Here is a 15,549-nt window from a genome sequence, read left to right on the forward strand (position 1 = left end):
AAAGGATCTATGATCCATGTATTCAGAGTAAATGACTGCTAAGTCAGTGAGTTTCCTGTTTTTGGACACAATCCAGGAGAAGTAGTTGTATGTAAGGTAAAGGGTAAAGGGACCCCTGACCATTAGGTCCAGTCGCAGACGACTCTGGGGTTGCGGCGCTCATCTCGCTTTACTGGCCAAGGGAGCCAGCGTACAGCTTCCAGGTCATGTGACCAGCATGACTAAGCCGCTTCTGGTGAACCAGAGCAGTGCACGAAAATGCTGTTTACCTTCCCGCCGGAGCGGTACCTATTTATCTACTTGCACTTTGACGTGCTTTCGAACTGCTAGGTTGGCAGGAGCTGGGACCAAGCAACGGGAGCTCACCCCGTCACATGGATTCAAACCGCCAGCCTGCTGATCGGTAAGCCCTAGGCTCTGTGGTTTAACCCACAGTGCCACCCGCGTCCCCAGTTGTATGTAAGAGGAACACGTAAATACCAGTGAAATCAGAAGAACTAGTTTGTCACAATTAATTTAAGCCCCAATGATTGTAATGGATAACTAACTTTCTCTGGATTGGAGCTAATATTTATGAGAATTGAATTCAATGACACAGCAAACAGTGGCAGCAAACCTGACCTCTGGTGTAGATATTATATATTATTATTATTATTATTATTATTATTATTATTATTATTATTATTATTATTATTTGTAGTAGTAGTAGTAGTAATTTATACCCTGCCTTTTTCCCTGATGGGCACCGAAATCCAAAGCAGTCTTTCCCCTTTTAGTTCAATTTAAAACTAAGTTTGCAAGAGAACTTTTGTTTTGATTCTTTAGTGTCTTACCAGAACTGCAAGAATCACTATCCCCCAAAATTGCTGAGTTTCTCTTCCCCTACATATTATTTATTATTATAATTTATTGAATTTATATATCGCCCTATACCCGGAGTTCTCGTCAGACCTTACAATTCCCTATGTGTGTCTAGAATAGATGAGCAGGATGTCAGCCTGGGCTATGATGGGAGCTATGTGGCTTCTGTGTGGCTATGTGGACACATGGACCCAGGCGAAGCATTTCTTCTGATTCCCTATCAGAATGGCTGAATCAAGAGATTCAGAGGTAAACAAGAAGCAAAAGATGTTAAACAGATCTATGCTTTTCAGAAATGGTGCTTACTTGCATCTGTACCAGCATAGTTGGAATAAAGGAAGGACAACAATTTCAGTGATGATTTCTGATACAGTCCTACAATTGTTTCATTCAGGGGGTCCTTGTTCTTGTCCAGCCACCCACTGATGTTGTAGTCCACAGTGCCAGCATAATGGACCAGGGAGAAGTGGGCCTCAGCCTTGCCTTTGACAGGCTTGGGTTTCTGGAAGTTGTTGCTTTTGCCAAGATGCTGGTCATAGAGCTTGTTCTTGAAAGATGTGTCTGTTGCCTTGGGGAACATGCACTCTTCTTCTAGAATGGAGAAAATGCCCATTGGCTGGAGGGAACAATAAGAGCAGATGTAGAGAAACAGACATTGTTCAGTGGACTGTACAATGCATCACTGTTCTGCATCACAAGTACTATTCTGGAGCATTGCTATTGCCTCTGAATGTAAAGTTAATAACTATACATTGACATTAAATGACATAAGGCATTATTATTTTTTACTGATTCAAAACCAACAGTTTCTGTTGCAAATCAGTTTTTGCTGTCATGAAAGCACCAAATATGAGAGGTGGATGGAGTCACGTGTGATGCAACAAATACGTGGTTGCGTTTAAATGCTTTCTACTATAATTCAATCTAACCTACGCAGCAGGACCACTGGGAGTGCAAAATGTGACACCTTTGTAAACCTGTTGGAGAGATAGGTTAAACTGAATACATTAAACCAAAGGCATCCTCCAATCTATACCACTTTCATGATCATCATTATGATCATGATCATCAGAGCTCTCCAAGAAATAAGCTAAGCCTAGCCCCTGCTCAACTTATTTAATATCCTGGGCCCAGTTAGCTTTACTGAATCTTCTCACTGTGTTCCATTGCAACTTGTTTGTGTCCCTGTATCAGCTTCCTCTCTCTGCAAATTCCTTGTCTATTCATCAGGCCATGCAGGTGTGCAGTGTACAGGTGCGCCTCATCTTCATGCTCTTCCATGATCTACTTGTCTAGGCCCTGCAACCTTCTCAGATCCTCAGCCCTTCATATGCCCACCTGTCCCATTTGCCTTGCTTTCTACTGACTCTGCCATTCCCATTTCATCATTTTTGATGGCATGGTTCACCTTCTCTAAAACCCACCTTGTTTTGTACAGGATAAAAACATCACAAAGGAACAACTGTTTAAGTATTAAGTTAGAACTGCTCAGGTACAGAAATTCATTTAATTGCAGGCCTTTTGCCAAGAAATGCTGAGCGTTAAAACAGGAAGCATCTCTTACCTTCTCAATGAGTTCAATACAGGCAGCCAGGTCCATTCCAAAGTCAATGAACTCCCATTCAATTCCTTCTTTTTTGTACTCCTCTTGCTCCAGCACAAACATGTGATGGTTGAAAAACTGTTGCAGCTTCTCGTTGGTGAAGTTGATGCACAGCTGCTCCAGGCTGTTGTACTTTACAAGCAAAATAATAGTTTTTGTATTTTTAAATGAGCATGCACATTTTGAATTTTTTATTTTGTTGTGTAGGACTAATGTTAACTTACATCGAAGATCTCAAAGCCAGCAATGTCCAGCACCCCTATGAAATGCTGCCTTTGCTGTTTGGTGTCCAGCTGCTGGTTAATGCGTGTCACCATCCACAGGAACATCTTCTCGTAGACAGATTTTGCGAGTGCACCCACAGAATTGTACACCTATCCCAACGAGAAGCAAGTGAAAAATTTCTTTTAAAAAGAGCTGTACTTGCTTCCAATTAATTTTCATGTGCTGTTCTTGTCCTTAAAAGCCATAAATGGCTTGAATTCTATACGTCAGGAAATCTTTCCTATAAGTACTCCCTGAGTGCTCTGCTCACCAGGCAAGATCATGCTCCCACTGCTAGCATTGTTTGATATGAGGTTGGCTGGCACAAAGGAACAGTGCATTCTCCATTGTAATGTTCTCACTGTAAAACTCCCCCATACAAATGTTTGGAAGAATGACTCAATTTTGCCTTTCAGGTGTTAAGAAGCTTGAGGCTAGTTTGTTCTGGAGACATTTTCATTTTTTCTTTTCAGATTTCACTGTGGGTCTGTTGGAATCTGTTTCTGTTTTGGACATGCAATGTTATTTATCATAGTGCTTTATAATTGTTCTGTTTTTCCCAAATACCGGTATATTGTTTCAAGTTTATAAAGGTTTGATATATTGTTACGTTCCGTACTAAGGCCTGTGGTGTGCCTACAATCAATTCAATGCATACATTTACATATATAAAATACTTCAGGACAAAACTGCTAGTTTAAAAGCAAATATCACAATGAAAATGTACCTGCTGAACGTTTTGTCCTTTAGTCACATATTCATTTCCAACTTTCACTCGTGGGTAGCACAAACCTTTAAGCAAATCTGCAGAGTTTAGGCCCATTAAGTAGCCTGCTTTGTCAGCCACTAGATATAAGTAAATGAAAACAAAAACAAATTTTAACTCTATGGAGTCCACCATCAGCTATGGAGTCATCAACAGCATTCAGAAATTCCACGTTACATCCACAGAAAAATCATAGAATCATAGAGTTGGAAGAGACCACAAGGGCCATCCAGTCCAACCCCCTGCCAAGCAGGAAACACCATCAAAGCATTCCTGACAGATGGCTGTCAAGCCTCCGCTTAAAGACCTCCAAAGAAGGAGACTCCACCACACTCCTTGGCAGCAAATTCCACTGTCGGACAGCTCTTACTGTCAGGAAGTTCTTCCTAATGTTTAGGTGGAATCTTCTTTCTTGTAGTTTGAATCCATTGCCCCGTGTCCGCTTCTCTGGAGCAGCAGAAAACAACCTTTCACCCTCCTCTATATGACATCCTTTGATATATTTGAACATGGCTATCATATCACCCCTTAACCTTCTCTTCTCCAGGCTAAACAGGCTAAAAGCTGCCCAGTTGTCTGTAGAGATGGTGGCTTTATATAATACCCATATAGGATGCAACTGGCTTTAAGATTTTCATCCAGTCATTGTACATTTTTTGTTAAGTGTGGAGCAGAACTTTGGGAACGTGCTTCTACATACAATCTGGTCATCAGAAAAAGCCGGCCACAGCACAGCCAACACTTATATAATGCAGACTTGAGGACAATGTACCATATAACATTTACCTTCAGTACCATCTGGCTCTGCTTGCTCCTCCCGCTGCTTCTGCTTGAATTTCATGTTCCCATAATGCATCACTGCCCCTGTCAGCTTATAGATTCCAACCCTCTCATCAGCAGTGAAGCCCAGGATGTCAATGGCACTCTGCAGAGAGTAACAAGAAAAATATACAGAGGCTAAGTTTGTGGAAGTCTCCAACGGTAGATAGCATTTAAAAGCAAAAATTAAAAAAAGAGCACTGAATTCATACAAAGGAGACAGAAGCACTCCTACCTGTCAGTAATGATTAAGAATGCTATAATGGATTAGTGGGTTCTGCAAGTGGAAAAGTTAAAGGCCACCCACACATCTAAGTAGGTCTATTTTTTTCAGGGAAGAAATATTTCATGTCATTTCCTATGAGACACCATCACTTACCCAAATCGTCAAAGCTGACCTGAAATAATGAATACCCTTTATTCCAGTTTTCCATAGAATAGAGATCCCACCATTATCCTTCTTGCCCTATGCAATGTGTGAAACCTTGATCTGCCATTCCTAGTTTTTTGTTTTGCCTAATAGCATTCTGAGCTTTACAGGTGTGTCTATGATCTACAAGCAGTGTTAATAACAACAACAAGGTTATTTTTGTTTATGTGCTTCCATCTCCTCTAATGTATTTTAAAGAAACTTACTGTTCAGATTAAAATCATTTTTATTTATTTTTAAAGGGTGAAATCAGCTAAAGCTCTCCTCACCACTCCAAAGGAAATGAAGGTGAACTCTTGGGAATTCTGTTCTCTAGCAGCAATGACCATCTGGTACCACTTGGGGATGCAAAAGACCTCTGTAATTTTACAGACTCCCATATCCCAACCATTATCTTCTGTAATTGATTAAACAGTGATGCAGTTTGTGTTAGGATGCAGGTAACTAACTATCCAATTACAATCTCTTATGCACAGAAAAATGACCAGGGACTCATAAAATAACTTTTATATTCTGATCTCAACTGCAGTTATTGGTAGTGACAGATATTTTGACTGTATGCTCACATAATGTTTTGGAAGATCTTGCCCTTGTCACAAAAGCTGCTCAAACTGACTAAAGAAACTTATAGGACACTGTAAGACTGCCCAGTGTTGTGCCACAGAAGCAACAGTTTGATCTGCCTAAGATGTGATCAGCAACACTGTCAGCAGCTCTGATAAAACAGGTCACCTGTTAAGTAGGTGGGAGTGGAGGAGGAGGCAACTGGATGAAGTCCAGTATATCCTTATTATACTAATATCGGCTGATGAAGACTATTACGAAACAGTAGTATCATTCCAGAGACGTCTTCTGTTGAAATTTTTGAACGACTATTAAGTGAGACTGCTGGGCAAATGCAATCACTCTGCATTAGGAACATTTCTTTGGGAAAAGATATCTGGATCCCCCTCATCGACTGAGGAACAAATGTGCATTTAGGGCGCTATGAAATGACCATTTTGAAATACCCTCAGGGAGACTTACATCAGTTGCTAATAGCTCCTCTGCATCATCTATGCTGGCCACAGTGAGTTCCCCCTGACTCACAAATGGGAAATCATAGGGATTGGTAGAAATGAGCATAAGGTCTGCAAGCAAAAGAAAAAGAAGAAAAAAGAGCAACAATGTTGGTTTCCTTTTCATGACCAAGGTTGAATAGCTTGAATAAAGGCAGTAAAATGGATTTCTATGTTGCTTCCTCCTACCAATCAACTCTGGTTTCTTATTTGACATTATCTGGTAAAATATGTGGTAGCTCCTCTCAGCAGAGAGCTGAAATGTCACTCTAGATTTCTCCAGAAGATCTGCGAGAATTTGAATATAAAAACAAGTAAGCAAAGTCCAAGGTGTTCTTTGTAATTCTGTGCTTAATTTATCAAGTAGAAATGGGGCAGCCACTCACAGGTTTCAATGTCTGCAGATGCCAGCTTTCCTGTGGTCCCAAAATGAATTCTGATAAATTTACCCTGGTGAATTGAACATTGGTATAAGTGTTCTCTTGCAAATTTGGTAGGAAGTGAACACATACTTAGTTTATAACATGCAGATTTTCTGCACAATTCAGCAAATCATAAATAAATAAATAAATAAATGGTCAGAACTTACAAAACGCGAAGAGTTGTCATTTCTCACAGTCTTGGCATTGCCAAAGGCTTCCAGGAGAGGGTTCGCCTGGATGATTTGATCCTCCAGGGTCCCCTAATTATAACATGAGAAATTTCCTGTGAAATTGTGCTTTGAAAGCATTGAAGAGCACATATCATTATGGCAGCTTTAAGCGTTCTGTTAAACTACACAAAACTTTAAAATGACATCTCCCTTCAAGAGAAGGGATGCAGTAGGGGTGGATCAAAGAAATGGTTAATGTAAGTCGTGTACATTTCTCTCTGTGTGTCTTCAGCTAATTTTGATTTTTACATCTGCTAAAGTTAGGGTGCCTTACTGATATTTCCAGAATAAAAACAGTATGAAATAGCCATTGAAAACTTTATCAGTACCACAAACCTTCATTTTACCCGGTTGGGGTTCCTTCTTCTTGTCCCCAGCAACTGCAATTGTTGCAAAGTACTGGATGACACGCTTGGTGTTCACAGTTTTTCCTGCACCGGATTCTCCACTGTTGGAACAAAGGAGTACAAACTAATTATATAAATAAATCTTAGTCTACCTTTCTTATTGTGGTGATTATACCCCCCTTTTTTCCCTTGGGTTGTTTGCCAGTAAATACTTCTGTTTCCATATTAAATTTTGTTTTGTTTTGTAAACAACTTGAAGTGTGGAAACAACCAATGACTGTATTATCTGCTCCTACAACATTAGCTATTCTGGAAAAAAAATACTCACGTGATCAGGACTGACTGGTTTTCGCGGTCTGAAAGGTAAAAAGGAGATACCAGTCAGTTCTGCTTCTAGTCAAACTCTATAAAGGCTGATCTGAGGATTCTGCTTAGGAAGAGTCAGATCTAGGGTTCATAAAGCTCATTACTGCTTATACCGACTACCAGTGGTTCTCAGCATTTCAGATAGGGAACTTTTGCAGCCCCAAGTGGAGATGCTAAGGACTGAACATTGACCATTTGCCTGCGAAACTTGTACCCTACCACTGTCTCCTTCTTACAGAATATTCAGAATATACAGAAAACATGTTATGGATAAACTGTGCTATGTATATGTAAGAGGATCACTTCAGAATGGCATCTTGTCACCCTCTTCCAATTTCTTAGATAGTGTTTCAGGTATGGGGATGCTGGAAGGTGTGGAGTTGAGTGTCAGAAAGCGGGCGTTAGAGGACATGGGATAGAAACGTGAACCTTGCCACCTTCTCCCCCATGTGCCATATCTAATAATTTCTTCAACTTGAATGCTTTTGGGATGTTGGCAGGAACTGGAGAAAACAAGACCTTTCCCAGCCAATGAGCTTATAGCACTAGCTTTCCACCAAAAATCCTACTTCAAATAACTAGATAAAAGTCTTAAAGCACCTCTCTCAAAAAGTACCTGTGATGGTTGGGCAAACCCTCTTATCTGACTTCTGATGTTATGCCGAAGAAGCAATTTGCATAGGAGGAATTGTGAAGAAATGTGAACCACTTCTGTTGCCCCTTTTGAAATGCTTGAAGCTCAGTCCTCTTGTTCTTCGGTAAGGCTGGGACAGCTTCATCCAACCAGCATTTCTCCTTCACTCTCAACTATCAATCTCCATCTCCTCAGGCAGAATTTTACCTGTTTAGCCTTACCTCTAGAAGGAAGGTGAAACAAATGGAATTTTGGCTGAGGAGATGGACACTGATAGTTGGAAGAGATGCTGGCAAGGGGTCCTACTGCTCATGCCAAGAAGACTACATGGATGAATATCCCTCCAAAATGAGGGCTGTGGTGCATGTAATTTGTTAAACTTCTATGCCTCAAATATTTCTGTAATGTGCAGGTTTGAACTTTGCACTCTAGTTGCACACTAACTTCTGAGTACTCACCAGTTAACATAAACTGATAGGCATTGTCAGAGATAGAGAAGATATGAGGTGGCGCCTCTTGCCTTTTTTTGCCCCTGTAACCAGACACTACTTCTGGGTTATATACCGGCAGCCACTTGTAAGGGTTGACAGTGACACAGAAGAGACCTGAGTAGGTCTGAAGAAAAAAGAGACATTGCATATCATGGTATGTAGTTGATGGATTGAAAAAGAAACAAACTAGGCTTCAGATTCAGTTTCAACTTACATAGATCATCCAAGAAGCATAACGCTCTTTGAGGTTATACAAGACAGCAGGCTCGTGGAGATGGGTCATCATAACCATGTCCTCAATTTTATCAAATTTGGGAGGATTCATGGGAAAAACCTGATCTTCCTTAACTGTCACAGTCTGGGAGTAAAAGGGTTATAGAGAAGATGAACAAATATGGGAGAGGTAAGTGTTTTGAAAGTAGGCCATATTTTCAACTAGAGGCCTGTGGGATTGTGTTGCCTTGATCCTAATATTTATAAATTTCCAGTAGGGACTCTACATTTTTATTTTTAGTGCCGGAGTGCTAAATGAACTCCAACTTAGGCTAATTTCACTATATATACATATATATATAGAGAGAGAGAGAGAGAAAGAGAGAGAGAGAGATGGCAAAAACAACCAATACTGTCCTGCCTTTAAAAGCTTACTTGAAAACCACCAGAAAGAAGGCTGCTATGGAGGAAAGATTGGAAAGATTCACAAAACTCCTTATCTTTCACTTCAGCACAATTAATGTTAAACATACTAGGACTTAGCATATTTGCTTCATAATTCCCAAGTGCTTATGGTTAAATAGTATCAATATTTTAATGGTTGACTACTCCCAGTCTCCAGATCACTGTGGAAAAACAAAGTGGTGCCCTAGTCTGCAGAAGCTGGCCAACCTTCAACTAGGTAATTAAAAACCATTAAATGAAACAGGTAGGTTAAATTCCTACTTACACGGTCATCTTGCTCGATTTTGACAGTGATTTTCCCCGGCTCTCTACTCAGTACAGTGCCTTTGACGAACATTTCTTTGTCATCTACCACAAAGCAGGCTGCTTTAGCATCAAATGGACGATTCTGAGCCTCAATTCTCTCCTTCTCCGGTTTCCGGAGAAAAGGAGCCGCCTCTCCAAATACAGCCATTTCAGAGTCTGAGGTCATGATTATAGATTGGCTGAAGGAATTAAATAAGTTTCAGGTATAATTGCACTCAAAGTATTTATGTGCTCAACAAAGCTGACTGTGATAATACCAGTATTTCTGACTATTGGTCATGTTCCAACATCTACATTCTTCTTATTATGGTCCTGCACTAAGAAAATATGCACTTGTTAATGTTAAAAGATCAAGAGATTCCGGCCCTCCCCAGACTGATGTTGTATTGTGGATGTATTCTGTAACATCTTCTTGACAATGATAGTGCAATAGTGGTGGATTTATTCTGCTTTAGTTTGTTCTGTGCAGTGCTGTGCACCATATTTAAGTATACTGGTTATTTGTATTGTAATCATTCATGCATGCTGAATTTAAAATGAAATGGTTCTTACCTTCAGTCACTAAGAAGGCAGATTAAGATCTGAATCTTTTGAATGTGAACAGAAAGAAGTAAAGAAATTAATCAGAAAAATAGCATGGACTTGGTATATGGCTGAATTTACTTGATATTTTAATCCAAAATAGTGCATTTTCAATAAGGGTAGGGCATAACTGAAAAACTGCATTTTACAGAAAACCAAATTATTTACTATTTCTCACTAATATTGCCACCTATGAGCAAGAACACTTGTATTCAAATACAGACTTGTTCTTGCATTTATCCCCTACTATCACTAATAAGCATACTTTTTAACAAATAAATTATGAATTATTAAACATATTACACATTCACTTTATCTGCATTTCTTTTGGCATGTTGAATTTTTCTAAAGTATGCATCTGAGAAATATTGAACATTAACAAACCTGTAATATGGCATTGATAGAAAGGCCAATAAATTTACATTCCTGCAATTGCAACCACAACAGTATTAATGCCATTGACACTCAGCATTATATTAGGATATCTGGAGAAGCGGTAACATAAAGCCTTGAACAAGGGCAAAAGTTCTGGCTTCCTTAGAACACAGCAAAGACTGTGACTTACCTTGAGATAGTGAACTAGTGAAGAATCAAGGAGCCTTGGGCCTTACAGCCTTTATACACAGCCATCTGCCAACGCAGCATTCTAGGCCTCTATTTTTGGTGAATTAATAATTTATTCTTTAGTTGCAAATGTGTTGAAGACCTGATCTCACATGCTCTTTCTGTTAATTAAGGGAGGGACATGATTAGCTAAAGGTTACAAGGAGTCAGCTGGTCCTCCTCTGACATTATATCACCCACTGCCAGCTTCCATACGTAATGCAGAAAACTCTATAGTCTAGAGGGTTTGTGGGGATGTCTCAAATAGGGAAAAATCTGTATATTCCAATGGAACATCACTCAAGTAAGAAATGGCTTGTTAAGAGGTCCAAGGGGAATTAATTTTCTCAATTCATATTAAATTAACAGTGTCTACTCAAAAGCAAGAGAGCAAATCAATTCTCTAACCTTCTGAAATCCCTTCACCCACACAGATAGGATGCTAGTTTACAATTTTAGAATATGATCTTACAAACGTTTGAAACCAGTTTGCATTTTAAGCACATTATTAAGCTAGGTTAATATAACAGTAAATTGGGCTGGGTAGATATTACCTCTCAGAATATTTTTGTTTATTTGTTTAATAGAGATTTTAGAGAACTCCAAATCTGAAACTTCAAAGTAAAATGCGTAACATCAGAGGAATCAACAGCCACATTCTTTCACAAACAAGTGTTACCTCTTCATTACTGTCAGCTGTCAGTTCATTTCCTCAAGGTTAAAGTACTTCTTCAAGATTCCCCATACTGATTCCCTCAGAACTGTACAAGAGAAAGTCACTTCATGTCTAATGAAAAGAACCCTTCCGGACCTTGTTCATACCATTATTGCACTCCTCCTTAGATACCAATAAGCCCCAGAAGACATGATCATATTCCAAGCTAATAATAATATCTGGAGCCAATAGAAGAGCACAGAACTTAATTCCTTCTAAATTTGTGTGGTTGTAGATGCAGAGGCAGGTGTCACATACTGGCTGAATTCTCATAGAGTCATGTAAGATCTCAAGCAGGACCAATCTGACCTACCACAATATCACATGGGGGATTGGGGGTGGCTGCTAATAAAATGGTCTGCAATAAGCTCAGCACCTTTAGGGAGGCTAAGAAGGATAGGGGCTGAGAATTGAATAGAAGCTGGAGAGAACTGAGTTAATTCAAGTGGTTCCAGACAGCTTCAAATTCCTGCTGCATTATCTATATACGAATCCCCTAAGGAATTTTGGTGGTCGCAGTGAAATTTGCACTGATGTCTATTGGTCAGAGTAAAATGCACATCACAAACACACACACATATGCATCTGAAGCATTTGGGTCCTTTCTCCTACTCTTTACTATGTTTCAGAATCACTGCTTAGACCTTGAAGAAGGCAGTGCTGCATTACCTCCTTAAGAGAACCTTCCAGGACCTGGAAGTGTTAAATAACTAATGTCCTGTGGCCCTACTCAAGAATGTGGCAGCAGTTCAGTTTCAGGAATGTTTGGAGGAGACTGAATATCAAGTCAATTTCAATTCAGCTTCAGTACCAGTCATGGCACCAAAATTGTCCTGGTCATCCTGGTTGATGACATCTGCCAGGAGAGAGATGGGGGAGTGCAACCCTGCTCTCCCTGCTTGGCAGCTTTTGATGCTGTTGACCATGGTATCTTCTGGGAATGGCTCAGGGAAATTGAAATTGAAATACTTTATTGTCACTTGTACAACTTGTATACATACACTGAGATTACATGAGCAGCTAAACCAGTTCTGTGCGTGAGTAGGTGAAGTATTGGAAGCTAAGAGCCGCAGCGTATGAACACACTGCCATCTTGGAATCCAAAAATGGAAATGGGGGTTTGGGGCATTGTTCTTCCATGGTTCTGTTCCTACCTCTAGGATTGTTTCCAGAAAGTAATTATGGGCCAGGGGATCACTGTATGATATAATAGGAGCTTTCCTGTATTCTGCAGGATTCCATCTTGTCCCTCATGCTTCGTAACACCAGTATGAAACCACTGACTTTTGGAGTGAAGCTCTATCTCTCAGTTCCATCTGAATCAGGAGAGATCGCTGAAGTGCTAAACAGGTGTTTGGAAGCAGTGATGGGTTGGATGTGGGCCAAAAAAATTGAAGCTGAATTCTGAAAAGATGTGTTCTCTCTTCCAACACTCCTGAGCCTCTAGTGACAATGAGTGCCTATTTCCAGTTCCAGCTGCATCTCATTGTGAACTTGAAATGACTTGGCTACTGTACTCCATGCTCTGACAAATTTCAGATTGAAATTTCAGGCTCTCCCAGACCCCCCAAGTGTCCCTATTTTCCAGGGACATCTCTGATTTAGAGAAGCCATCCCAGTTTCTGATTTGATCCTGGAATGTCCCACTTTTCCTTAGGATGTCCCTACTTTCATTGGAGAAATGTTGGAGGGTATGAAGTTATCTGATCCCCCAAGCTGTCTGAAGGCAATCCTGTATTTACAGGTAGGTAGCCATGTTGGTCTGCCATAGTTTAAAAAAAAAAAATCCTTCCAGTAGCACCTTAGAGACCAACTAAGTTTGTTCTTGGTATGAGCTTTTTGTGTGATACCAATTTCAGGTGCTTCTTCAGATGCACATTTCTGTATTGGTAAGTTTTGTTTAATGTTTTATTATGTTTTTATATATGTTGGAAGCTGCCCAGAGTGGCTGGGGCAACCCAGTAAGATGCGTGGGGTATAAATACTGTAGTAAAATTATCATTATGGAACGGGACGTCCCTATTTTCAGCGGAGAAATGTTGGAGGGTATGCTCTCCGTGTGGAAGAAAGATGGCTTCTAACTTTTATCAGTTTGAATATACCCTCAGTAACAAATTATATGTAGTTCCGCCCCCATTTAACTGCCATGGCTTCCCCAAATTATCCTGGGAGCTGTAATTTAGTGAGACTGCCAAGAATTCTGTCTGGGATCTGTATTATTATTATTATTATTATTATTATTATTATTATTATTATTACCTTCAGTCCCCCTCTGAACTGGTTTACCAGATTTCCTGTGGGAACAGAACGACTAGTAAAACTGCAGTGTGCTGTTCTTATGGTCGAGGCATCAGATCCTACACCCCTTTTTCGCAATAGTTTCCTCATTTAACATTTGACTTTCTCTTCAACATAAGCCTTAGCAGTAAATTTTATGGGTTTCAACTGTTTGCCTTTGATACATTTTCCTAGGAAATTATCTGGAAGTGTCAGCCAGAAGGCCTGTCTAAACAAGGGCTGCGTGGAGTAAAAGCAAATTCCTGTCAGAACTTATTAGAACCAGCTGCCACTGGGTGGGTGGTCAGTCTGAGGAGAAATCTCTTTTGAGGGATCAGTTCCTCCATATTTCTCTGCAGTGTAGAAGATTCACAGAGGATTTATAATGTTCAACTATTTAATTTGGTTCCATTAATTTCAGTGGGCCTACTACACTAAGTAAAACTTATGTGCATACAACCCATTGCATAAATGAGTGTGGAACTAAGTAGGAGAGCTGGAGCAGCAGACAGACAGAATAAACCAGCAACACAGAGGACAAGAGCAGGGAACAGCCACCAGGAAGTGACCCAGCAAACTGCAGAGAGACACACAGAAAGAGGAATTTGAAGCCAACTTGTTTAGTAAAGGGCGCCATATGATATAAGTCCTGCTTGATTCTTTGGCCTGTGGTTTCAATCTCTGAAACATGCTGCCTTCCTCGGTCCACCGCTGAACAGTGTTTTCCACAGCTATCTGTAAGTACCGTACCTTTTAGGGGAAGGGTTGGTTCTTCCGTATGCACAGGAACAGATCATTGTCCCACTCCCCCCCCCCAAAGCACTCTCCATAGCTTCCCTTCACCAGAGTTCCCCTTAAGAACCCTTAAATCTGTGTAGCTTGTGGAGAGAGACAGTTCCATGCTGCACATCCCATAATCTCATTCGGTTCTCTCTGTGTGGTTGTGTGTGCTGCAGTAGGTTATTGGGTGTTGAATCACTCTCTAGCCTATGCTCTTGTAATTGCGGTGTGGGTAAAATGGGATGTTTTTCTAAAAAATAAAAAAATAAACAATTGAAGTAAATTAGATGGAAATTATCTGCAGCAGCCCCTACACCTAGTTTTGTTGTGAAAGGAAGGTAGAGTTTGCCCAGCACTTAAAACAAGTGTTTGGTTCCAGGGGTCCAGGCACAAAAAGGCAGAATAATGCAGAACAGAAGATGCTTACTGGGCTGTGGGAAGCCCAGGAAGCAAGGAAAAGCCACTGTGCTCAGGGTTGGGAAATAAATAAATGTAGACCAGGGAATGGTGGGTTTTCCCAGCTCTCCCACTCTGTTTTCTCTTTCTATATACCACCTCCCATTCTGTTTTCTCTTTCTATATATACTGCTGGATTGGTTGGACCTTAAATGTTCAAAAAAATACATTTTGAACACAAAACAAGTCCTGAATCAGAGCAGAAACTCCTGTCTGGGATGCTAATTTGGGGTGGTGGTGGTTGTTTCGTTTGTTTCCTAAGCCAGAAGCTCAGGTAACACCTGTACACCAGGGATATACTATAACGTTTTGTCAATTGCTGTTAACTGCAAGGGGCAGGTAGAACCTCTGGGGCCCTGGTCATTGGCTTGCCATAAGTCCCTCATACTAGTGGGTCCCTAGAAACAGGGCCTTTTCGATGGTGGCCACACACCCTTGGAACTCTGTCCCAAAGAAATAGGTATGCTCTGTTCTTAAATGGAAGTGAAAAATGTTTCAGTCTGCATTCTGTAAGTTTGATTTTAAATTGTTTTAATCTGATGTTGCTTTGGTCTTGTAATTGAATTATTTCATTTGTATTTTAAAATTTGAACTGTGGCTTTTAATAATGTTTCATAAGCTTCCTTAGGAAGGCTTTGGCCTGAAAGGCAGCATATGAACATTATAAATAAATGAAAAAAATATCCAGTGATTCCTCTGAAAATCAGCTGCTGAGAGGCAACAAATAAAGGAGAGCTACTGCATTTTGATGCCTTTCTTGTTGACTTCGCAGAATCAATTGGTTGGCCACCATAGGAAATATGATGCTGGACTAGGCTCTTCTTAAGTACAGTACTTGCATTTTAGTTTTGATAATCAAAA

The 15,549-nt window shown here is 40.2% G+C and overlaps 1 protein-coding gene across 1 annotated transcript in view; it reads right to left on the reverse strand.

The window, feature by feature from the left end:
* Positions 1–9,862, reverse strand: part of LOC117041106 (myosin-4-like) — a 35,242-nt gene extending 25,380 nt beyond the window's left edge. The window contains exons 1-15 of the mRNA XM_033139484.1: positions 9,828–9,862; positions 9,235–9,454; positions 8,506–8,649; positions 8,259–8,415; positions 7,129–7,156; positions 6,790–6,901; positions 6,391–6,483; positions 6,188–6,251; positions 5,991–6,089; positions 5,770–5,873; positions 4,281–4,419; positions 3,456–3,574; positions 2,689–2,838; positions 2,426–2,596; positions 1,168–1,477 (exon numbers count right to left, since the gene is read on the reverse strand). Coding sequence (XP_032995375.1) covers positions 1,168–1,477; positions 2,426–2,596; positions 2,689–2,838; positions 3,456–3,574; positions 4,281–4,419; positions 5,770–5,873; positions 5,991–6,089; positions 6,188–6,251; positions 6,391–6,483; positions 6,790–6,901; positions 7,129–7,156; positions 8,259–8,415; positions 8,506–8,649; positions 9,235–9,441 — 1,897 coding nt within the window. The 5' untranslated portion in view covers positions 9,442–9,454; positions 9,828–9,862. The remainder of the gene's footprint in view (positions 1–1,167; positions 1,478–2,425; positions 2,597–2,688; positions 2,839–3,455; positions 3,575–4,280; positions 4,420–5,769; positions 5,874–5,990; positions 6,090–6,187; positions 6,252–6,390; positions 6,484–6,789; positions 6,902–7,128; positions 7,157–8,258; positions 8,416–8,505; positions 8,650–9,234; positions 9,455–9,827) is intronic.
* Between the last annotated feature and the right edge of the window lie 5,687 nt (positions 9,863–15,549).

Source organism: Lacerta agilis, chromosome 2, assembly GCF_009819535.1.
Source record: "Lacerta agilis isolate rLacAgi1 chromosome 2, rLacAgi1.pri, whole genome shotgun sequence".
Taxonomy (NCBI): Eukaryota; Metazoa; Chordata; class Lepidosauria; order Squamata; family Lacertidae; genus Lacerta; species Lacerta agilis.